The sequence below is a fragment of the Gopherus evgoodei genome, chromosome 10 (genome assembly GCF_007399415.2).
Source record: "Gopherus evgoodei ecotype Sinaloan lineage chromosome 10, rGopEvg1_v1.p, whole genome shotgun sequence".
Taxonomy (NCBI): Eukaryota; Metazoa; Chordata; order Testudines; family Testudinidae; genus Gopherus; species Gopherus evgoodei.
In genome coordinates, this window is record NC_044331.1 from 36,085,955 (window position 1) to 36,110,579 (window position 24,625).

Sequence of the window (24,625 nt, forward strand, 5' to 3'; positions counted from 1 at the left end):
AACCCATTACTCCTAGTTATATCTGAAGGCTGAAAGAAGCCACCCAGAAATGGGGAACAGAAGTCACCAAGTGTGAGATGAAGTGAGCCCTAACATTCTAACATCCATAAACATAAGCTTTCAGTGTAAGTGCCAGCTTGCCAATTGAACCATTTAAGTTAACCAGTTCACTTATCTCAAATGAAGAATAGTTTAAAATTAGTAGAAGCAGACCTAAGATAAATATACCGGGTAACCTTTTCTTTTTGTGTCTCTGATGGGTGATTTGGCAAATAGATAGCAGCTGTTTTACATGTGGAAGAGGAGATCTTATCTGCAAAGATAGGCAGAGTTATGTCTTTCCACATTCTGTTACATACTCCCCTCCTGGAGGTCAGGTATTAGCTTTCCTCAAGCACTATAAACCTCTGTCATATGAGCATAGCATACACAGGTTGGATATTAGGAAACACTGTTTCACTAGGAGGGTGGTGAAGCACTGGAATGGGTTACCTAGGGAGGTGGTGGAATCTCCATCCTTAGAAGTTTTTAAGGCTTGGCTTGACAAAGCCTTGGCTAGGATGATTTAGTTGGTGTTGGTCCTGCTTTGAGCAGAGGATTGGACTAGATGACCTCCTGAGGTCTCTTCCAATCCTATGATTCTACAGCTACTATGCCGCTTTTTTGTCAAATGGCTTTTTAGCTGTCCCCCTGAAGCTGTGCTTTGTGATTCCTTCAACTGGATTCATAGAGCACAAACAGCCTTCACTTATGCTTTTGGCTTTCATTACATTTCCCCCCGCTAAAGTAAATATGCCGTCTTCCTTGACTCCTCCCCATTTTGCTCAAGCCATACCCTTTTTATATTATAACACTTTGATATATGATGTGTAGGAGAGGAGGGAATATACTTGTATCCATTATTGCCTCTCTGTATGCTCTTCCTCCAGTTTCTTCTCTGTGAGATTAAGGGCATTTTTCTCATTCTGTACTGCATAAGAGGAGAGGAGTATAAAGCTCTAAATTATAGATACCAGTCTGAATTGTGAATACATAAATGGGTATTGCCTCATCCACCATTTTTTTCCCCCAAACATACACAGGTTTTGAAAACATTACCCTTTCTATGAACCAGATAGAAGCATTAACATTAAACCACATGATCAAGAACTGCTGAATTTACAGACAGAAACATGTTTACAGCAGCCAGGGACACATACACATTTTCACCTACCATGCTATATTTCTTTAAAGAAATATTGTTAAACTAGAACAGTATGTGTCCTTCCAATAGCTAAATCCAATGTGTGAACACACAAGCTTAAATTTCACTCACCTGCAAAATGGACTGGATACAGTAGGGATCATATAACAAATCCCGCCATTTAGGCAAAAAGGTCCATAACTGGTGCCACAGAGTTCTTCATGATCTGAAAAGAACAGATACATAGAGAGAGATTTATTATACTTTTACTCAGGAGGAACCAAGATGTGAAAAAATTATACCATGTGGTGTTTTGGGTTTTGTTTTGTTTTCTTTAAATTATAACACAAAAGATACAACTGGCTTAAAAACACTAGAAACTAATAAGGGACAGTTTTACTCTCCAGTACATCAGTATGTACCACCATGTATCTAATAAAATCAGTGATTGTAACTGTGGATACAAGTACTAAAGTTTATTTTACAAAATATATAGCAAATGTACCAGCAAATCAGAACACAGGCTTAAAGTTTGAGGAAGTGGGAGCAGTGCCATTAGTAAGGAATGACAGAGCTTTGAAATCTTCCTCCTGGCTTTCACATTTGGGAAGCATAGTGAATATGTTGGGTCAGATGCTAGCCCTTATCAAGACTGCTTTGCACTGCTCTAGTGGTGCAAAGCAACTTTAAAATCAGTGATATGGGGTTTCCTGTAGCATACTGGAATCCACAGATGTGGAGGCAGTATAGCCAATCCTATACTCCCGCTCCTCCCAGCCTAGGAGTAGAGCCAGGGAAAGGGGAGGATGGCCTAACTGCTGCTGCAGTCTAACTGTCCCTGGCAGTGAATGGCCCCTTGGACCTTTAGGCTGCTCCAATCTTCAGTGAAAATTGATCCATCCCCCTGCTGACTCCAGCCATCTTTGGTTCACCCAGCTGCACCAAGCACCAGTTTGGCACATCTGAGGAGCTAGTTCATTAATACTTGTGTGGAGAAACTGCAATATAAGATTACTTCAAACAATTACATTTGTTTCTTATAATGTAATTTCAAGAATACATTTTTCATGATTGATTTTATACATGAATTTTCAATGTAGGCTCTTGAATAAGCTATCCAGATCCAGCATTTGGATACTCAGATTGGCATTTAGAGAAGTAATTATCCATTTTATGTACCTAAATGCCAATCTAGGCATCTAAATGCAGGATTTGGACATCCTAGTGAGAAGTCCATGTTTTTAAAACTGGAGTAGGTGGGTGGGTTGTATATGCAAGTGAGTATATAACCATATATACGTGGGGGGAGGGAGAATTTATTTTATTAATCTCACTTATTAAACCCAAGCATTTCCTTTAAAACAGGAATAGAACAGGCCTGTGACATCACAAACCTGAGAATCATGTGTTATCTCACACTTTAGGTGTGATTATTTTCACTGTTATTTCTAGCCATATCTGAAAATGAGACTGCAGAATGCCTACTGTTCGCGTATGGCAAAATGTGCCTTCAGCAGTGCATACAAAATATACTATTATGGAAAAAGGTATCTTGATATTCATATCTACTCTTTTGGAATAACCAATGTAGCTCACTTGTAACTCCTCTGGGGCAAAACTGTGGCTGTGAACAACAGTCCACACTAGCAAGTGGTGTTAAGACATCCCACAACAGGGAGCGCTGCCAGAGGCATTGCAGTCTAGATGGGCACAATGCTTCCAGGAGCACCAGGAGAGTTCGACCATTGCTTGTAGTATGCACCATACCCATACAGTGCACTGGGCTGACACTACTAATTCTGTCCTCTCACTGTCCTCTTTGGGTTATATAGTGATGCAACTGGCAGTGAAAACCCTGAGTGAAATCCTGGCTGTGTTTAACTTAATGGCAAAATTCCCATTGGATTAAATGGGGCTAGGATTTCAAAGTCAATGGGTGTTTTGCTGTGGACTTCAACAGAGCCAGGATTACAACCCTCATGTCCATGTGCTCAGAGTGCAGGAATCAGAACTGTGCATAGACCCAGTGCAAATCATCAGGCGGGTAGAAAGCTCTTTGTATTACACTTGTTTGTACAGAGCATTTACTATGGTGTGGGGGGCAGGGAGAAAACAGCTAAAGAGAAAATGTATTAACAAATCCTTTTGAACAGAAGCTGTAAATAAATTACATATGTTTTATTATCTCCATGGCAGATATGTCAGTGTAACCAGATTTGTGGTCATGTCATCTCCTGAATGAAAGGAGGGGATAAAAAAAAAAAAGTAGAAATCCTACTCTATGGTCTCTGAAACTGCTGGAGGGAAGGGAGAGAAGCTAAAGTAGAAAATCTCCCACCCCTTCTTCCTCTCCAACTTCCCCAAACTTATGGATGCCCATTTGAGGGAATACAGTGCTGCTGAGACTCTACAAACTGAGATAGCCAGCTGAAGGAAGGCAGGGCCAAGGGAAATTAAGTTTATGCAGCAGCATCTCTTGGCATGCCCTCAGGAAAATTTTCATGAGAGTTAATAAGATCCTTGTTAATTTTCCTAGAGTCCTGCCCAGCGAATGGTCTTTTATTCCTCTGTAAGTAAGGCCATGACTACACTGGCGCTTTACAGCGCTGCAACTTTCTCGCTCAGGGGTGTGAAAAAAACACCCCCCTGAGCGCTGCAAGATACAGCGCTGTAAAGCGTCAGTGTAAACAGTGCTGCAAGCTAAACCCCATGAGGATGTGGAGTACGTGCAGCGCTGGGAGAGCTCTCTCCTAGCGCTGGTGCTGCGACTACACTCACACTTCAAAGCGCTGCCAAGTTTCGAGTGTAGCCATACCCTAAGGGTAGGGCAAAGGCTCTGACTCACTGAAGAGCCATGCTGCCATAGGGGAGGAGGACCTAGGATAGTAGTTCATGCCACAGCCAACCTCCCAAATGTTCTGAGATCTGCAGGAAATTCTTGTAGAACACAGAACATCTGCCCTCTCTGCAGTCCCACTAGATATGCCTCCACTCCATGGCAAAATGTCTCAGGAACTCTGGAGAGGGAGAGACATGTAGCAAGAGAGAGAGAGAGTCAAAATAATCCATTTGAATAATTTGAGTATAATGCTCTGTGGGTGTGGGTGTAAATTACAGTAATGAATATTGTCATTCTTGAGTACAGTAACATCAACAAAACCAGTTCTTCAGGGAATCTCATCACAGACTTAATTCCTGGATATACTGCCACTTTCCAGAGCCGCTACTTGCAACAAAGAGGAAAAAAATGTACCCTTCATTTGTTTAAAGTAACTGCCAATAAGTGGGCTATTTAGAGAATACCTTTACACTCATGTGGGTCAAGTATCTCATCATCAATCCATTTATACTTTTCAATTATTCTGATCTGAGCAAATAGTATTTTGCTGCTGTTTATTAAAAGTAACACTGTGTAAAGTGACCTACAAATTTTGAATAAATGAAAGAATAAAATAAAATACAAGATGCTATAATATCAAGAGAAATTATTGCAATCAATGTCGCAATTCATGGTCACCTCATTAGATAATTTTGACTAAATTCTGCCCTTAGGCATGCACAGCTCTCACCAGTGACATTACGAGTCAAGTTTGAGCGTACAGGGCCAAAATTTGCCTCTTTAAGTTTACAGTCAGTGATTTGGAAGACTGTAATACAAGTATTATATGAGCGTCAGAAGGGGTTCTAATACAGGTAGGACTCAGATACATTAGCATCAGAGAGGGTGGAGTATTGCTTGACACTTTCTGCAGAGATTAACTGTTTTAATAACAAGACCTGACAGTTCATCTAGCTAGTACTATACTTTGCTGACAAAATAAACTCATCTAACCTGAATTGCTATCTCTATTTTTATTGTGATTCTATTAAATCTGTTGTTAGGACAGATTGTGTTTTATTTTGAAAGACCTTGCTGTGCCTTTTTACAAGTGAAGTTAAAAAAATGTTTTAATCTAAAAATTCAAATTATAAACTTAGAGAGTCAAATGTATTCTACTGTTAAATTAGTATTACCAAGACAGAAAGGTCATACAAGATAAATGTTGATGAGAGGGAAACATTATCAATATCAATCTAGATTATAAATAAAAATTGGATATTGTCATCAACTTTTCAAATTAATACCACTGTAGAAATGGCACCAACATATTATGGACATTCTATGTCATGTATATGTGTATTTCGATATATTGCTTTACTTGCTGAGGACAGAAAATAAAGGAGGAGGCAACATATTTTATGTAGAAAGTGGTCAAACAGTTGCAACTTTATTGAACCAAAATTAAGCAAAATTGATTCTTGCAGCCCTAACACAGCAGTGGTTCAAAGTGGAAGAGGTGATAGTAGCCTCTAAGTACTCATATAACTAAGACTTATTCATATAACTAAGACCTACATTTTCAAATTGGCATATTCAACACTTTATATGCACAGTCAGGTGTATGCATGTGCACATATCCAAATAGCCTTGTGCTCATGAACTGGGCCCTGTGTGTGCATATTCTGGTCAGACACATGGTAAACTGTATGCACACTTCTATCTGTACCCATTTGAAAATTTGGGCCAGAATGCCCTGTGTGTTGGGGGAACAAAAATCCTCAACACCACCTAACCCCATAGAAACCTCCTTCCCACACATATATTTGTCCCCAATCCACAGGCTAAACTAATTACTCTTTACCCAGCAAACATTACCCTAAAGTTGCAATCCTGAATAAAAAAGAAAAAGAACTCAAAACTGTCAGGTGGCAGATTAGAAAGGATCTGCTTTGTCCTGCCTCCTTTTATAAGTAGTCCTGGGCCATATGCCAGCCAATCTCAGAACTTCTGAGAGGTATTAAGACTGGCCAATTCAATCCCTCCTTACAAAAACTGAAAGCTCTGGTCTGTTGCCCCAGGAGTAGAGTTGGCTCTCAGGAGAAGCCACAACAATCCAGCACCAGCTGTTGTAATCAGTGCAACTATAGTGAACTATAAACATCTGAGTAAAAATAAACTTACAAGAAATTACCTGTTCGCATATTATTCTGACAACAATTTTTATTCTTGGTTAGAGGCTAGTTTTCTAAAACAGCACCTAAAGACAAAAATTTAAATTTAGCATTTTAATCCTATTGTATTTTGCCTGAGTAAATAATTATATGAATGTACTTTCACTTATGTTGCAAACTAAGAAGTTTGTCTACTGTAGATAAAAATATTCTGTTATACTATATGTAATCTCAATTAATTTTAAAACTAATGGCAAACATTCATACATAGAGTCAAATCCCATAAACCTTTATGGGACAGTGCTACTGATAAAGCAGATACACCTTAAGACTTGTTTGAATAATGAAAACATTGAAAAACAGTTCTGCAGAGGAATTCCTCCTGAAAGAGAATGTAGTAATTCAGGATTTACAGTGCTTAATGCTTTTAGAAAATCTACACTATTACCTACATTGATATCTGATTAAACTCTGTTGCTTTATAAATTCCAGTGCACATAAAAAAGCCAGTCATGATTCTGAAGTCAAATTAAGTTTTGCTGCAGGATTGGGCCCCATTTTTGCAATTTACTAGTATGTGAAACTTACTGTCTCACAATTCTTGGTTTTGTTGTTTGTTTTCTATTTTGTCTGATTGTAAAATTAAATTAGAAACTGAGTTTAATAACATTCAAAAAAGTATTAGTAATACATGGATTACAGAGGATAATTTTTTATAAGGGATATAAATTCTTCTACATTAAGACACAAACCAACCACTACCAGAGACAGCTAGGAAAAAAACTTCCTTTTTGGGAAGTTTATTCCCTAATTGTCCACTGTAGGATTTCCTGTACCTTATTCTAAAACATCTAGTTGTGGCCACTGTCAGAGAGGATGCATTGTTGAATTGGACTGGTCTGGTATGGCAGAATAGTTTCCTATTTCTGAATTTATTTTGCTTTAATTCACATATCATACTGTATAGTAAACCACTAAAAATAGAACATGCAAGAATAAATTAATTGTGGCAGCATATAGCCACAGGTTAGGAGAAATATGGAGAAGTACCACCACCAGTAAGATCACAATGCCACCAGAGGACAATAGCCGCTACATCACCTTTAAAGAAGATGCAGTGTTTACTCCTCTTTGCATCATCCATCCAAGGTACTTCCTTCCTCCCAGCATTTAAAAGATTTTTTCCAGTTAAATAGCAAAAGAAAGAATTTAGAAGCATTACTAGAAAGAAATGCTTCTGCCTGAACCTCTCTAGTTGTACAAAACAAGTTTATATAGAAGCTTGTTTCAAAAGATTAAAAGGATTTGTACTTACTGTATAATGTAAGTAGATAAGTCTGTTCCTCACAGGAACTTAAATCACTTCTTTACTCTTTTAAGTGTCCTGACCCTACAAGAGAAATCTAAAATGGCAACTCCCTACATTACAAAGATGTAATACAAGGTCTCCACCCAAAGGGAAGTCCTCCTCTTTGGCTCTCACACATACATACAACTTTATCCACTGTAAGTGCACATAACAAAATAGAGTTAAAAGTAGTACATGGCACAAAACAAACAAAAAAATCTCAAAGATAACTTACCTCAAAACTAAAATGTTTACAACAAACACATTATCTTGGAGATGTGGTATGTTCAGCAGAACCCAAGGTTTGCATTGTATACCTGCTGTTAAAAAGCTGAAGATTTATGTGTGTGCACAGTGCAATGTGGGTGAGGTTGAGAAAAAGACAAAGGCGTACACAGAGGCCAAGTATGGGCTGGGGAAACGCCCCTCTGTGCTCACAAAAGATTTCTCACATTTTCACAACTGTAATCCTAGCAGATCCTTGATTATAAACAAGTGCTGTATTGTAGGTGATATTTGGCTGAATTCCAAAGCAGTGTCCAAATTGCAACATAAAAAGAATACATTGTAGCCAAGTATCTGGTTACAAGGTAAATTTAAACAAATCAGAAAACTTTTAACTTTTATCCCATAAACGATAGCGTTCCTCTTTTTAAAATGTTCCACTCCTGTGAAATACCTAAGAGCTCTCATTCCCAATCAGTTTAAATAAGATACATGACCTAACTTTACACTAACTGCTTCACCAGGTTTAATTAGCTGCAACCTCCTCTTTACTGTGATAGCTTGCCTAAGCATTGTTTAAAGCAGGGGTAGCCAACCTGAGCCTGAGAAGGAGCCAGAATTTACCAATGTACATTGCCAAAAAGAGCCACAGTAATAAGTCAGCAGCCCTCCATCAGCTTCCCCCACCCACCGCTCCCAGCGCCTCCCACCCACCAGCAGCCCCACCAACCAACGCCTTCCCCTCCCTCCCCGCACCTCCCGATCAGCTGTTTTGTGGCATGCAGGAGGCTCTGGGAGGGAGGGGGAGGAGCAAGGGCACAACAGGCTCAGGGATGGGGTGGAAAGGGGTGGAGTGGGGACAGGGCCTGTGGCAGAGCCAGGGGTTGAGCAGTGAGCATCCCCTGGCACATTGGAAAGTTGGTACCTGTAGCTCCAGCCCTGGAGTTGGTGCCTATACAAGGAGCCGCATATTAACTTCTGAACAGCCGCATGTGGCTCTGGAGCCACAGGTTGGCCACTCCTGGTTTAAAAGCATATCTTATCCAGATGTTTGTACTGAAAACATTTGTTCTTTAAGATATATATGTTCTTAATATAAACATGGAACAAAAAATGCCCCACTTAATCTCAAACAAATTAGCTTTCTCCAATCTGCTACACTTTGTCCCATAATCCATTACTTTTTAGACATCCAATAAATAATTGAACCCGGTTAACTCTGTTATAACAAATTTCCCCACTGCCACTATCAAACCTATATACTAGTCCAACATATCAGAAACTGAATTTCCAATGCCTGGTCCTTGTGTAGTCAATTACATCTGTGCAAACTAGGTGTAAACTAAAATGAATGAAGAATTTTGATTTGCTTGTAGTTTTACATTCAAATTACACAGGTGTAAATGACTAGATAGGGTGTGAGACAGTGGGGAATCAGTCCAACAAACCTCTATCTAGTCTTATTCTATCATAATTCTTATTTCCAGCACAAAGCAACAAGTTTAAAATAACTATCTCCATGCACCAGCCACTGTAACAAAACAGGTTTCAGAGTAGCAGCCATGTTAGTCTGTATCCGCAAAAAGAACAGGAGTACTTGTGGCACTTTAGAGACTAACAAATTTATTTGAGCATAAGCCTTTGTGGGCTACAGCCCATCCGTTGAAATCGGCTGTAGCCCACAAAAGCTTATGCTCAAATAAATTTGTTAGTCTCTAAGGTGCCACAAGTACTCCTGTTCTTTTTGTAACAAAATAGTAACTTACCTCAGGCTTTTTCTTCTTTAAGCTTTGGCTCCTGGAAGCAAGTGAGGATTCATGCCATGGAAGAAGCCTCTTTACCAAAAGTAACTTTATTCAGCTAAGGGGAAAATATGAATTTATTTCAACACTTACATGATTGTTGATAATACCAACTTTAGGCATATGATTTAAACTCCCTGACCCCACCCTAATTGAAATCTTTATGAAAAGTGTAACTTCTTTACCAAAACATATTTCCCATCTGTTTTATTTTTTCCATTCTACCAAATACAATATATCTTAATGCTACAACTAATTGGTGGGAAATGGATTCACACACCCTCCCACACACAAATTTCAACTAGTTCACTTTATGACCTGTAACTTTTATCTTACCTCCATTAAACTTAGAGAGCCCAATACATCCCTGGTGTAATACTGTTGAAGTTGTTAGGGTTACATCAGGGATGAATTTTGCCCAGGTATATCTCAGCTTCTGACTCCACTTTCTGTTTTAAAATAAGAAGGTACTATTCCATATGTTTCTGAATCGGATCAAAATTGAAATTAGAGCCCCTAGAAATTAGTGTCCAGAGGACACTTGAACGGGGGGGGGGGGAGGGGAGAGAGGTGACTCTCATCATCTCAGGTGAGTACCCTAACTGGGCTAAAAGTTATGATCCAGCTCCCCCTCCCTTTTTCCAAGACACACCGTAGACACCTAATTCTAAGAGAGGGTTCACCGCTAGGGTGACCAGACGTCCCGATTCTATAGGGACAGTCCCGATTTTTGGTCTTTTTCTTATATAGGTTCCTATTACCCCCCAGCCCCGTCCTGATTTTTCACACTTGCTGTCTGGTCAGCCTATTCACCGCTGAGAATTCCAAGCAGAAATAATTGCCTCCCTCCAGTCCAGACTTATGTGCCAAACTTCCATTGTACAGGAAGCCTGAGCACTTGACCCAGGCTTTGTGATTTTTCTAGACATCTGCAATTTAGGCGGTGCAAGTCTGAGCATTGCTGCATCTAAGGGCTTGGCTACACTCAAAACTTCAAAGCACTGCTGCGGGAGCGCTGCCATGGCAGCGCTTTGAAGTGTGAGTGTAGTCGCAGCGCCAACACTGGGAGAGAGCTCTCCCAGCGCTGCACGTACTCCACCTCCTCACAGGGATTAGATTAAAAAATTCTAATGTCAGCAGAACATAATGCTATACTTATATTTTTGCCTCTTCTATTATCTGAAGGTTCCATTTGATATGTCTTTAATGTCAGCTATATTGTTTGGAATTCTGTAATCCATCAAATTTAATTAGATCTGTTAATAACAATAGCCTCAATTCCACAAAGTATGTAAACATTTAAGTCAACGGGACTTAAGCACGTGCATAAAAGCTTTGCAGAACTGGAGTCTGTGAGGTATATATTGAATGTGTATATATTCTCTTATGCAGAAGCACAAGGCCCTAAACAGAGTGGAAAGCTGGGATTTTGCTTCATGGTGGGTGATCATTTCTGTGGGTGGGCTCACTGTGCACTCTGCAACAGTTCTCTGCTCTGGAGTACAGGGTGGATTTGTTGGGACTATGGTTTGGGAAAAGCCAGTGAGTTTCTGCACAGGTTGGATCCACTAATCCACAAAGCTGCATAACAGAGAAGCAGTGGATTTTGTCCAGTGCTTGTTCACCCTACAGTTGCGACTGCAGCCCATATATGAGAATGCCTCTTTCTGTGACTGAAGATTGGGAGGAGCCCTTTGCTCAGAGCACTATGATCTGTCTCTAAATGATCTTGTTTGCATTACCCCCTGCACGCTTACTAACAATTAATCTTTTATACTACTAATTTCCTGTGTACTTGAGCTTAAATTTATATTTTTAAATTATTAAATTGCCAGCTATTCTGTACATCTGTGACTTGCTTCATCCCAAGAGGACAGGAAATTAGAGAACTTGCTTGTGCAGAAAGATTTTTAAAAAGGAATTAAATTAACTGCAACACTACATATATTCCATACTTTTGTGTTGCTTTGCTCACCACACACTTTTTAAAAACAATCTCCACAAAAGTCCCTAAAGATGACAGATAAATTACTGAAATAGCTTTTCTAATATGAGTTTTCAAATACTTGCTGTTATTTTTATTATGGTAGTATCTAGAGGCGCCACTCAGAATTGGGGCCACAACATGCTATGTATTCACAGACTTTTAAGGCCAGAACATACTATTAGATCATCTAGTGTGACCTCCTATAGAATTTCACCATGTTGTCCTTGTATTTAGTCCAATCACCTGTTTGTATATTGTAAAAAAACAAAGTAAAAGATGGTCCGTTTTCCCAAAAACGTACTGTCTATTTAAAAGACACAAGTGATTGTAAAAATCAATTTGAAGCAAGTGAGACAAAAAAAACATTAATACATAAACTCAGGTTCTTAGGCCAGATATACACACAGCTAGGTGCTTTTGAATGAACTAATTTTAAACAGTAAATTTAAGATACAATATTGTATCTTTTTTGTATAAGTCCTCTACTGTCCATTCACTTACCAGTTATAAATTAGCAGTTTTCTATAGGCATTACAGTAAAATAGGTCTTAAAGTATTTGAAAGTGGGCAGATTTGTGGCCTAAATGGAAATAAGTGCAGGGGACTGGACTAGATGACCTCTCAAGGTCCCTTCCAGTCCTATGATTCTATGGTGTTCTGTGCATAAGAAGCAGCATGGAGGAGCTTGTGAAATAAATGAGCAATGGAAGTTGGCAATGTTGGTTGAGTGGAAGGGACAGGAAGAGTGTGATAAGATATAAGAATGGATAAGCTGGGCAGAGCTAAATTATGAAAGGCCTTAAAAGTAAGAACCAGAAGCTGTATTTGATGTGGCACAGAAGAGAGAGCCAGTGGTGAGACTTGGAGGTCTTTTTACAAAAGTTAAGGAATATGCAAAAATGATACATAGAACTACCCATAAAGAAGATCTTACAGGCTACTGCAACAGCCAGGAAAGCCTCTGCAGCCAGATTGCCCTGCCAGTGAGCCATATCATTTCTGCTTCTGTCAGCAGAAGATTCAGACATCCAGCAGTTCCCAGCCGCAGGAAGTGAGATGCTTCTGAAAAGGTGTCACTCATTCTGTACAGAATCCCCATTGTAAGTTTCATGATCTGAGTGCAGGAATAGGATCAAGAAGGGGGTTTGGATGAAAAAGTGTTATTGTTCCCTCTTCCTTCACCAATGAAAACCCTGAAGAACCTTCACAGAAAGAACCCCTAGGCTGCTTTTATCTACACGAGCTACACCTCAGCATAGAACTGCCCCCAAAATTAAAGAGCTGACACTGGTTACCCTTTGGCTTCCCCTCTTACTCATGCTAAGGTGTTCTTTCCTAGAGCCGGATAATTAATAAAGTCTCAAATGTTTTGTGATGGTGTATTTTTGTATATACAACTTGGTTTATGTTTTTACTATAGTTTTCTCAAAACTTTTTTTAAAGGGGGGGGGAGGCTTCACTCTACTTGAATATGTTTGCAACAGTAACCCATCAATGACCATCATTTGTAATTCCTCCTCCCCCACCCTCAAGATGACATGAACTGATTTCAGTCTGGTTTTACTAGAAAGGGTTCTTTTCTCCTGCAGATAATGCCCTATAGCATTTAAGGCATTTTTCTTTGGCAGCAGATTATTATCACTTCTGAAAACTAGGGTTCAGACAGTACAAGTGACAACTGTAAAACTTTTAAATAATATATTGTCTCTGTGGCAAATCCTTTAGTCTTTACTCAGACAAAACTCCCATTGAGGTCAATAGGAGTTTAGTCTGAGTTATGGCTGATGGTCAAGAAAGTAGGATTGAATTTAATAGGAGTTTTGCCATCTTCCTCAATGGGAGTGGGATTATGACCCAAGTAGGGGCTGCAGAATTTGTCCCACTGTTCTTTTTAACCTTTGGAATACTAACTTATTCTATATGAAGGACATCTAAAATTCTTGGTCTAAGGGATAAAGAATTTAAAATGCTTCCTCACATTAATCCATGCTGAACTCCTATGGAAATACTCATGACAGCTATATTAATAACAAATAATGTCTTCTATTTTATTGCTCTTATAATTTATGTAAAGTAAGCAACAATCTCATATATAAGGCAGTTAACATACAAGTGAAATGTATTTATGTATATGCATAGCCATGTGATAGTTTTATTTACTTTGCTGTACCTGCATTTTGCCTACTAATCCATCTCCCCAAGTCTTAGTCTCATGTTCCAAACATCTAAGCATCTTCAAACATATGCCTTTTAAAAATGAATTTATCAGAGAACTATTTCTTCCTTTTTTACCCCACACATAGAAACTTACCCCAAATTACATTGGCCACAGGCCCAGGGTGATCAGTCAATTTTAGACTCTCCAAAGAAGAGGGAGTGATGTGAGGCCAGTGCTCAGTCTCTGTTCCCCTGAGCATTGGACAGCAGAGAGGGGGTAGCATACACTTGTCTGTAACAGGATTAAGCAATGGATGTTTTGTGCTTTCCCCTAGCACTTCCAGAGGCAAAGTGCCTACCACATGCACAAATGCCATTGAGAATTGCCTGCCATGAGGCTATGTCTTAAAGCAATAATCCAGCCTTCTTCTCAGTTGCGCTACCAACTGTGAATGTAGTCTTTAGAGAAGAACAAGGCCTCATGGGATATTTTTCACTCCCCATCTCTTCTCCTTCTTCATATGTCAGCCATATTTGGTGGGAGAGGGAACCAGCAAGTTATAAAGCTACATGTGGCTGGATCCAATATCAGTGACATTGAATTGTAAATTGAATAAAAGGAAAATGTTGCCAAAGAAATCATATTGGGGAGGTACAGGCACATGGAACTGACACGGAAAGAGTGCAGAGGAACAGCTAAATGTTTGGAATGTTGCTGAAATAATTCAGCAAATGGACCTGTGCCATGCAGATACCTGACTGATATTTATTGCAACAATTTGTAGATAGGATCTAGCATCTGACATGCTTTTGGTGAAATTAAAATAATTTGGCAGTGAATAGATGACTTGGTGGTGGTTTTGAATTTTGCAAAATATGTTTCTGTGCCCTATCACAACTCTCAGCTGCTACTGTGGAGCAAATGATTACTTCACTGCTAGGGTGGAATATGAAAAGAATATCTTAGTAATATGTTGTCCATCACCATATCGCTAGGCACCGTGCCCGGCCAATTGGCCCAAAGAGAAGCAGCTATTCTGCCAAAAGAAGAACTAAGAAAAACATAATCCACAAATGAAGAGCTAGTGAAGAGCGCAGACACAATAGTCAAAGATGCACTGCTCTATATAGAAAGACCTAGCACTGAGTGTTGAAGACAGCTACCAAGACAATCTGACAGATGTGGCAGTTTATACATGTGCTGTTGTTTCTGACAGAGCAATAACTTTTGACCTGGATTAAGTCTAGACTTACAACAAAGATGGAAGAAATGAATCCCACGATTAAAGGTGAACCAGAAGGCACTGAAGATGATCCATGTGAGTACAAATACATTTTAGTCATATAACAGGTATGAGGTTTTGTAGGTTATAATAAACAAGCTGGTCTACATATCAGAAATGTTTGAGTATTTGTGTGAGGGTGTGTGGGAATGCAAATATCTTTTGGGTTGAAGAAGTTATTTTTGGCGTGGCAGTATTTTTGCAGGTGGAAATATGAAAAACTTCAGTTCTTGTCTCTACCAAGTTGACAAAACACGACAGACATTTTATAACTATTGATTTTGCATTCCTGCAACTAAGAACAATGACTAAATTTTTAAAGTAGACATTTTCATACTGGTAACTTGTAAGGTGTCATTTATACTTTTAAAAAGTAAGTGGCAGGCATCCTATGTTTACAAGTGACGGTGGTGCATGCATAGTAACTACTTTTCAAAAAGATTTTTACTCTAGACTTGTTCTTCTAAAGAAATTCTTTCAATGCACTTATCTTCATTCTGTATCTAACCACTGTTTTATTTAGTTGATCTCTCTCTTACTCACACACACAGATCTCAATATAGCTCAATGTGCCTGCAGAAAATTGCCCACATGAGTAATTTGCTGGATTAGGGTGCAAGAGTTAATCTACTTTAGTCTTGAACAGACCTTGTGATTGTGCCTCAATGATCACCTTTGCTCGCAGATGGTGATACTACTGCATGTACCTGCGTATACCTGCATATATCTGTGTTGTTCGTACCTGTCCCAAAACTGAATTCTTGACTTTTATGGTGGAAGGACCATCAGCAGACCGCCAATGAATGTCTTAACATCCAAGAGAAAGGACAAGCAACAGCTAAGTCCCTGACACAACAAGAACCTCTAGAAGTTGCACCATCAGGGAATCAATCTATGTACAAGAAAGAGGAACCTTCTTGATCAGGTCCCCCTGGCTGCCTTTATACTGGGAAGAAAAGGCAAAAAGAGATCAGATGAGTCTCTCAGACACGAAGGTCAGATGGGACCATCATGATAACCTCGGATGACCTCCTGCACATTGCAGGCTACAGAACTTCACCCACCTACTCCTGCAATAGGCCCATAACCTTCAGCTGAGTTACTGAAATCCTCAAATCTTGATTCAAAAACTTCCAGCAACATAGAATCCACCATTTACTGTAGTTCAAACCAGCCAGTGAGCTGTGCCCTATGGTGCAGAGGAAGGTGAAACATGCCCCCCCCCACCTCTCTGCCCATCTGATCTGGGAAGGGAATTCCCTCCTGACACCAAATATGCCAACCAGCTACTGCCTGAGCATGAGACCCACCAGCCAGATACCTAGGAAAGAATTCTATGTTGGGACCATGAAAGGTCATTGAGTCCAGTACTGTCTTCTCTAACAGGACCAAGTACTGTCCCTGACAATTTTTATTTTTTTTTTTGCTGCCCCAGATCCCTAATGGCCCCCTCAAGGATTGAGCTCACAACACACAGTTTAGTAGGCCAATGCTCAAACCACTGAGCTATCCCGCCCACTGCAGATGGGCCATATGCCATTCTAGGCAATCTCATCATACCATCCATTTTGTAAACTCATCAAGCTCAGTCTTAAACCATATCAAGTATTTTGGTTCCCCCACACACATAAACACACTCCCATTGGAAGGCTGTTACAGAACTTTACTCCTCTGATGGTTAGAAACCTTCATCTAATTTCAAGCATAAATTTATCGATGTCCAGTTTATATCCATTTGTTTTTATACCAAAATTGACCCCAACTTAAATAACTTCTCTCCCTCCCTTGGTGTTTATCCTTCTGATGTATTGATAAAGAACAGTCATATCTCCCCATATGCTTTGTTTTGTTAGGCTAAAGAAGTCAAGCTCCTTAAGTCTCCTCTTGTAAGGAAGGTTTTCTGTTTCTCTGATCATCCAAGTAGCCCTTCTCTGTGCTTGTTCCAGTTTGAATTAATCTTTCTTAAACATGGGAGACCAGAATTGCACACAATTTTCCAGATGAATTCTCACCAGTGCTTTGTCAATGGTAATAACGCATCCCTATCTCTACTGGAAATACCTTGCTGGATACATTCTAGGATTGCATGAGCTTTTTTCATGGTCACAACACGTTGGTGGCTCCCTCAGTTCTTCTAACTCAGAGCACATCTTTCAAATCTCTGAAACAGAGGAGGTTCAATCAGGATCTGCAGAGTCCGTATGCTTGGGGCAGCGGGGGAAGTCTCTACACTGTGTGACCTGCTAGCAGTGGCAATACTCAGAAGGAGGGCTCAGGAGTATAACTAATTAAAAAGTGACAAACAATACTTTTCCAGGTGAAGCTACCAATATGACCTGGAGGTATTATCAAGAGAATGATGCTTTATAAAGAAATAAAATTCCAGATAGCAGTTCTGCATATTTCAACAATTGTCACATAATGAACAGATGCTGTAGTTTTTGCAGCAGAAAGGGATTTCAGTTCTGCTTTTTGTACAGTAGCTTCAGCAAGCACAAAGCATATCTCAACACAGCATTTTGATCCATTTAGATCACCTCTTGACTGATATGGATTGGCCCTTCTTATTTTTTACCAAAAGCCAGAAACAATCTTAAGGACTACTTAAAGGTTTTGTCATGTCAAGGTAATAACCAATAACTCTCTTAACATCCCAGGTACACAACTGAGCTCAGCCCAGAATATCAGAAGGCTTCCAGAAAATACTAGCAAAGAAGCTGTGTGATTTAAATGAAAATTCAAGACCCAACAGTCAAGAACTAGGGATGGGATGTTAAGACTATTTCATTTTTATGAAAAATGTGTTATAAAGAGGACCTGCCATCAAAGTGTGCAGTTCTGAAACTCTCTTAAAAGATGCAGTAGTCACAACACATATGCAAGTACAAGCAAATACCAAGAAGCTCAAAAGTAGCCTCCATATGCTTGTCAAAACCAAGATTTCAATTCCATGGATTCGTAGATTAAGCTTGTGAATGGAGATGTTCATAAAGCCTTTAATATATTGTTTTCTAAAGATGACAAAAGACTTGGTTCCCTTGCACAGATGCATGTAAATATGGCACAAATACCTTTTGGTTTTATCCCAATAAAATCCTGTATCCATGTAGGACAAAGAAAATCCTAAAATGACTGGTAAAAGGGAAAGATACTGGAGTGGTATCTTTACTCTCTTCAAATCCTTAACTATTTCCACTAATGGATATGCGGCCATCTAGCAGAAGATTTCTGTGATTCCACATTCATAGCTCTGACTTTCCCAGAGGATTACAATCAAGTAATCAGGCCAACAGATGAAGAACATTTCCAGTCTGAGTGAAGAATTTGATCTTCCTGCTGAGGCAAGAGGCCTGGGCTCAGGAAGAGAACAAAGGGCTTGTTGTCCTTGGACTGGGCTAACAGAACTAGGAATCACATATGGTAAATCCCAGATGGGGCAACCAGAATCTCCCTGGTCCTTTCTTGCTCAATCTTTTTGGAATTTTGCTAAGAGAGGAAAAGGTGAAGAACGTGCATTTTCTTCCCCAGTGTAACAAACTTATTTGACACTAAATTGTGGCTATGGATGCCATGGAGTAAAATATTGCACATTTTGTATTCTCACTCATTGCAAAGAGAACCACATATGGATGACCTCCTCTGGTTTAGAAACAAAAAAGGGAATTAGCTATAGAATCCTTTAAGAGTGTTGATATCATATTGTAATCCTTAACTGCTAGCATGTTCTCTCATGCCAAAATGCAAGTTGAAGATATTGCCCTGTTATGAATGTACCAATTACACAAAAGTGATGCGTGACTTGTTGTCACAACACAGGGGGCTGGGATCTCCATCTGTTCAAATAAACCATTGCCACAGAGTGTTGTTTGTAAGAACTCTCACTGCCTTCCTTCTAAATAGAAAAAGAAAAGCACAAAAGGCAAGTTAGACGGCCTTCAACCCCAACATGTTTACTTGTAATACATATTTTCTGGGTAGTACCTCACAGGGCAACTGCCTTGAAATCTAGTTTTTGAGATTGGACTCAATGAATCTAAAAAAATGAATCTAAATCCCTTGCTAGGAATCTAGATACTTTTGTTGTGAGAGACAAGCTAATACCTTCCTCAAATTCTAGGAAGCCTTTAGAAATATTGGAACCTGAATGTCACTAAGACTGACTTCCATACATTTTATTTAATATTCTTTTATTTATTTACATTATACAAAAATAAAAAGGGCCATCTAATCAATACTTTACAAGCTATAGGAACAAATATAAAATTCCCTCTCTGAACCTTATAGTATTAAGTAGAAAACATTTAACCTGAGTTACTTCCTGTGCTTCTGCCTTATTAAGATGAGGAATTATGCATCTTGAAGGTTGAGGGCCCAAATCAATCTTGAGAATTTAGAACAAGGATTGTACTTTTTAGAGTTGCAATAAGGCCATGGCACCAGCACCTATGCTTTGGTCTCCATTTCCAGAAGATATTGGACCTCATCCAATAGCAGTGTACAATTAATAGGATTTCTGAAGAGGGATGGAAAGTTTTGGCATGATCTGAAATTGAAGGGCACAGTCCCATTTGATAAACTCTTAACAAAACTACATCCTGCCATGCTTGTAAATATTTACACAATTAGGAGCTGAAATTAAAATTGGTTCTATGTCCTTCAGCAAAACTATGGTTTCACAGTATAGAGAGTAAAATCCAATGGATGCATAATGGATAAAAGAGATATCTCTTGCAATCCTAGAACGATTGGGTCCAAATTGTAATTGATGTGGAAACTCCTTGAAGAAACAGTGGAAGGACTGGCCTTGGATATCAGCAAGAGAGCTACTTATACGAAGACTGACTCAATATCAGTGTCATAGCTGTTAATCTGGTAACTAAATATTATAGCCAAGAGCACCAGAAAACAATGATGGTCCTTACCAAGGACCAAGTTATCAAGCATAAAATGTCATGAAAGGCTCACAAAAGGTATCTTCCAAACTACTAATCTTCTTAAATCTCAAGAACATCTTACTACTTAGGGCTTGTCTACACTTACCAGTAGCTCAGTGCTGCTGCAATCGATGCAGCGGATGTTGATGGGAGAGCGCTCTCCGGTTGACTCCAGTAATCCACCACTCCGAGAAGAGTAAAGGAAGCCAACGGGAAAGCGTCTCCAATTGACGCAACATGGTGTAGACATAACAGTAAGCTATGGCAACTCTAGTTACATTATTCACATAACTGGAGTAGTGTAACTTAGGTCGACTTACTGTGATAGTATAGACAAGACCTTACTCTCAGTTGTACAGTGTCAGATATTTGTCCCTCTTTTTTTCATCCTAGTTAATCCTATGTAATGGCTAATTACATATAGCTCAGCACTGTGCACTTTGTATAGGTATACCCTATCTAACCAAAGGACAAGCTGTAACATAACCCAATATAATGGAGCACTCTTCATTTATCTAAATCCCTAAATGTTTTGGATGTCCTTTAAATAATGCAAGTATACAGGGCTGAACTTTGTATTTATCTGACTAATGGATATTTGCAAGACTGTAGTATTTTGTGACATGCCTTCCAATTAAATGAAAGACATATCACAAGCAAGTTTCTCAGTTGTGACCCACCACAGCCAAAGTTCTAAGTTTTATTGTTTTTTTAATTTGCCATGCCTTTCATTAAATGATAGGCATGGTAAAGTCTTCAGTCATATTATGCATGTGTAATTTCCACTTCTGTTTCTCACGCCATATCTTAAAAAAAAAAAAGAATGTCTAACATATTAATACTTTGCATTAACTTATACTGAGATTACTCAATTTTATTAAAATGTCCTTCAAATTTATAAAAAATATTTATAGGCACCCTTCCTACACTTTGCACATCTACCATAAATTAAAGCCCCACAAAATACAAGAGGACTGCTTAGGAAAATTATGCATTCTATCTGCCACCAGTGAAAAATTACAATAGGTAAGTAATGAACTTGTGTTCCCTCCGAGTATCAACTGCACACATACAGAACTAAATTCTGCCCTAAATTACACTTGTGCAACCCCTCTGAGCTCAGAGGGCTTGCACAAGTGTAAACGAGAACAGAATTTGTCCCATTATTTAAATACTTGATTTTGTATTTTAATCTTTGAGTTAGCTGGCAGATGTGTAAAATCACATGTACAGTAGGCAGGGATTTCCTATTTAACTGTATCGTGAAGAGGCCCATGTACAAACATTGTTTACTCCTCTAAGTACATGGACTATACTGTGCTCATAAAGTTTGCCCCACGTAGACCAATTTCATACATGGATATATAAGCAGCTAGTGGGTAATGAAGCTTCAAGCACAGGTCTAATAGGTATTAAACTTTTCCTGATTTATGTGTCTGAAGATTCTGTTACTCAGCGCAGCTTCACTTGTGAGGTGAGGATGCTGCAAATCTGTCAGATACATACAGGGGTATGTAATTTCTGGTATTTCATGTAGCGCTCCACAATCAGATCGTGGGCCTATGCAAGGGGAATTATTAGTTAATCAGTTTTAGATAGAAACTGGTATAAATACACACCCCAAACCCCCCACAAGTCACCCTCTGTGCTCATACATTTAATTTCTTCTCTACAATAATCTCAGATCTCACTCTCATAGAACCTCATCCCCAAACACACTTTTGTTTAAATGTGTACTTTTAAAAATCAGTTTAAGTGTAATAAAATTTTAAGGTTCCCAATGTGGCATTATTTTTTATATTCATAACTCCGAGTTATAGATATTCCTCTACCAGAATCCCAGTTCTACCTCTCCTTCAATTTTTTAGTAAAGTTGAGGTTCAGATCGAAACATCACATCTCAAGACCATTCTTATTAGAAATTGGTATATTAATAACCAATTTGGCCAGTGGTTATTTGATAAAATAATAGGTCCATATCACTTTTGAGATACTGAAAAATATGTTGTAAAACTTTAATTTTAAAATGTGGTCACTGGGTGCTTCAAGTAACTAGTTTTTATAAACTAAGCACAATCCAAACACAAAATAATTGTCTAGAAACCTCTATAATAGCTAGGCTTGTGGGAGGGAAGTGCTAAAAACTGGCTTTTAGTCTTAATTCCCTGAATTTTGTCAGTTTAAAACAGGCTCTTAACCTTATTTTGATGTTTATTTTTTGCATTTAATTTTCGATTAATTTGTTCTACTTGACTGGCACTTACTCCAATAAATGGATATTATTTACTCTCCTGGTGTAATCTTTCTCAGATAGGACAATCTGCTGAATCAATATAATCTCTAGTCTGCCTCATGTAATCTTGCAGCTGCTCACTCTCTTTGTGATTATGTAATTGTCCTGGTGTACATATAAGCAAGTAGAACTTTAGTAAGGGGCGGGGGGAGAAACCTTTATCGTAAAAGCAAAATTAGGGAAGTCTTGGCACTACACTAGCAGGGCCCAAACATTGCTCAATTGAGGACTACATTAGCAACATGCCAGGAGCCCCAGGACTAAATTTAATTTGCATTGACAGTGTAGATTGTTGCAATCTTCATCTTTGGTATGAAGGTACAATTCCTATATATGACAAGTCCTAACATGCAACGATTCTAGCATCCATTTTTATTCTAGAAATGTAGCCTGTGAAAATTATGGGGTCCAGCATGCAAACATTTGTCTTCATAATCAACCAGCTCAGTCTGCAGAGATGATGGCTCCCAAGTCCAAAACACTATACTGACTTGAATAACATAGCCTGCTGAAAAGACAAATACCAACATGCAATGCTCCATCTTGGTCCAACTGCACAGAAAAGATGACGCCCCCAGAAGATGATGATTAATCCAAGCATCACAGCTCCAGGGGACAAGAGTTTTTAGTGGCAACATGCCATTCTGACCATGATGGATTTTGGATTACATTGGAACACAATGAGCTCTTTATCCCTGGCAATTGGACGCAGGTTTCAGGTAATTCCAGAATTTGACAAATGGTCCTGATTTTTCCCTTGAGTACAACCTTGCAGCCCTATTCTTGAAATACGGGACTTGAGAAAGACCATGATGTGGTGGGGACTTTGGTATTTTGCTGTGGTGCTGCTTGGGGCAAATTCAGGATGGTGATGTCTCACATCTCCCCCTGCATATTAAAGATGTGGTAGCAAATAGAACCAGGAAGCCACAGAGGTGCCTCCATCCTCATGTGGGGAGGACCAAATAAGGCAACTTTGCACCTTACCGTGCACTAACAGCCAACCTCCTTGGGAGCAACAAATCCCAGGCTCAGTTGCCAGTAGGGTGACCAGACAGCAAATGTGAAAAATCAGGACAGGAGGTGGGGGGTAATAGGAGCCTATATAAGAAGAAGACCCAAAAATCCAGACTGTCCCTATAAAATTGGGACATCTGGTCACCCTAGTTGCCAGGTTAGTACACACCTGTCCTTCCTGCCCCTACCCCAGAGCAACACCTCAGTGCAGGGCCCCATTTTAGGGATAGGATGCTCCTCGTGACTCCCCTCCCCCACTCTAAGTTGGGGTTCCCACATCAATAGCTCCTCCCCTCGCACAATGTAGGACAAAAGGAGGGTCTCTCCTCAACAGCTCTTCTCTCCCCTCCCCAATGCAGGAGGAGGAGGTTTTAATAGCTCCTCCCCCCAATCTAGGGCGGTGGGGGAGGGCCTCTCCTGAACAGTTCCTCCTCTCCCCCAATCTAGGCGGGGAGGGGTCTCTCAACAGTTCCTCCTCTCCCCCAATCTAGGCGGGGGGGGTCTTTCCTCAACAGTTCCTCCTCTCCCCCAATCTAGGCGGGGGGGTGTCTCTCCTCAACAGTTCCTCCTCTCCCTCAATCTAGGCGGGGGGGGGGTCTTTCCTCAACAGTTCCTCCTCTCCCCCAATCTAGGCGGGAGGGGGGGTCTCTCCTCAACAGTTCCTCCTCTCCCCCAATCTAGGCGGGAGGGGGGGGGTCTCTCCTCAACAGTTCCTCCTCTCCCCCAATCTAGGCGGGAGGGGGGGGGGTCTCTCCTCAACAGTTCCTCCTCTCCCCCAATCTAGGCGGGGGGGGTCTTTCCTCAACAGTTCCTCCTCTCCCCCAATCTAGGCGGGGGGGGGGTCTCTCCTCAACAGTTCCTCCTCTCCCCCAATCTAGGCGGGGAGGGGGGGTCTCTCCTCAACAGTTCCTCCTCTCCCCCAATCTAGGCGAGGTGGGGGGGGGTCTCTCCTCAACAGTTCCTCCTCTCCCCCAATCTAGGCGGGGGGGGGTCTTTCCTCAACAGTTCCTCCTCTCCCCCAATCTAGGCGGGGGGGTTCCTCTCCGCAGTAGCTCCTCCCCTCCCCCCCTAAGGCGAAGAGAGCGTCTCTCAGAAGCCACTCCTAGCCCTCACGAGAGGGTGGAGTCATACGTCAGGAGCCCGCTCTCCTCAGGCACCCCTCCCTTACCCCATCCTTGGGTGGTGAGGCCTTTCCTCAAGGGTCCCCCCTCCTGAGACAGGGGCTCCTGCCTTCCTTCCTCCCTGTCCCCCTACCGTAGTACTACGAGCCTTACGCAGTCCGTCGTCTCCATTGGGCCTGCATGACCCACGTGACGCTGAGCGTGCGCCCCGAGACGAACTGAGCTGCCACAGCCGGTTGTTTCCTAGGCGACCCAGAAGAAAGGGAGCGCGCCAGAGAGCGAG

The 24,625-nt window shown here is 40.3% G+C and overlaps 1 protein-coding gene across 9 annotated transcripts in view; it reads right to left on the reverse strand.

Moving 5' to 3' along the window:
• NRG4 (neuregulin 4) overlaps positions 1-24,584 on the reverse strand; it is a 54,428-nt gene extending 29,844 nt beyond the window's left edge. Inside the window, exons 1-6 of one of the 9 annotated variants that reach the window (XM_030577977.1) lie at positions 24,496-24,542; positions 17,039-17,138; positions 9,515-9,608; positions 7,491-7,565; positions 6,196-6,261; positions 1,316-1,409 (exon numbers count right to left, since the gene is read on the reverse strand). In XM_030577977.1, the coding sequence (XP_030433837.1) occupies positions 1,316-1,409; positions 6,196-6,205 (104 nt within the window). In that variant the 5' untranslated portion in view covers positions 6,206-6,261; positions 7,491-7,565; positions 9,515-9,608; positions 17,039-17,138; positions 24,496-24,542. Of the gene's footprint in view, positions 1-1,315; positions 1,410-6,195; positions 6,262-7,490; positions 7,566-7,758; positions 7,870-9,514; positions 9,609-9,886; positions 10,000-15,719; positions 15,790-17,038; positions 17,139-24,389 lie in introns of those variants that run through there. The other 8 variants (XM_030577975.1, XM_030577973.1, XM_030577976.1 and 5 more) reach the window with 8 other exon arrangements.
• Positions 24,585-24,625: the final 41 nt, after the last annotated feature.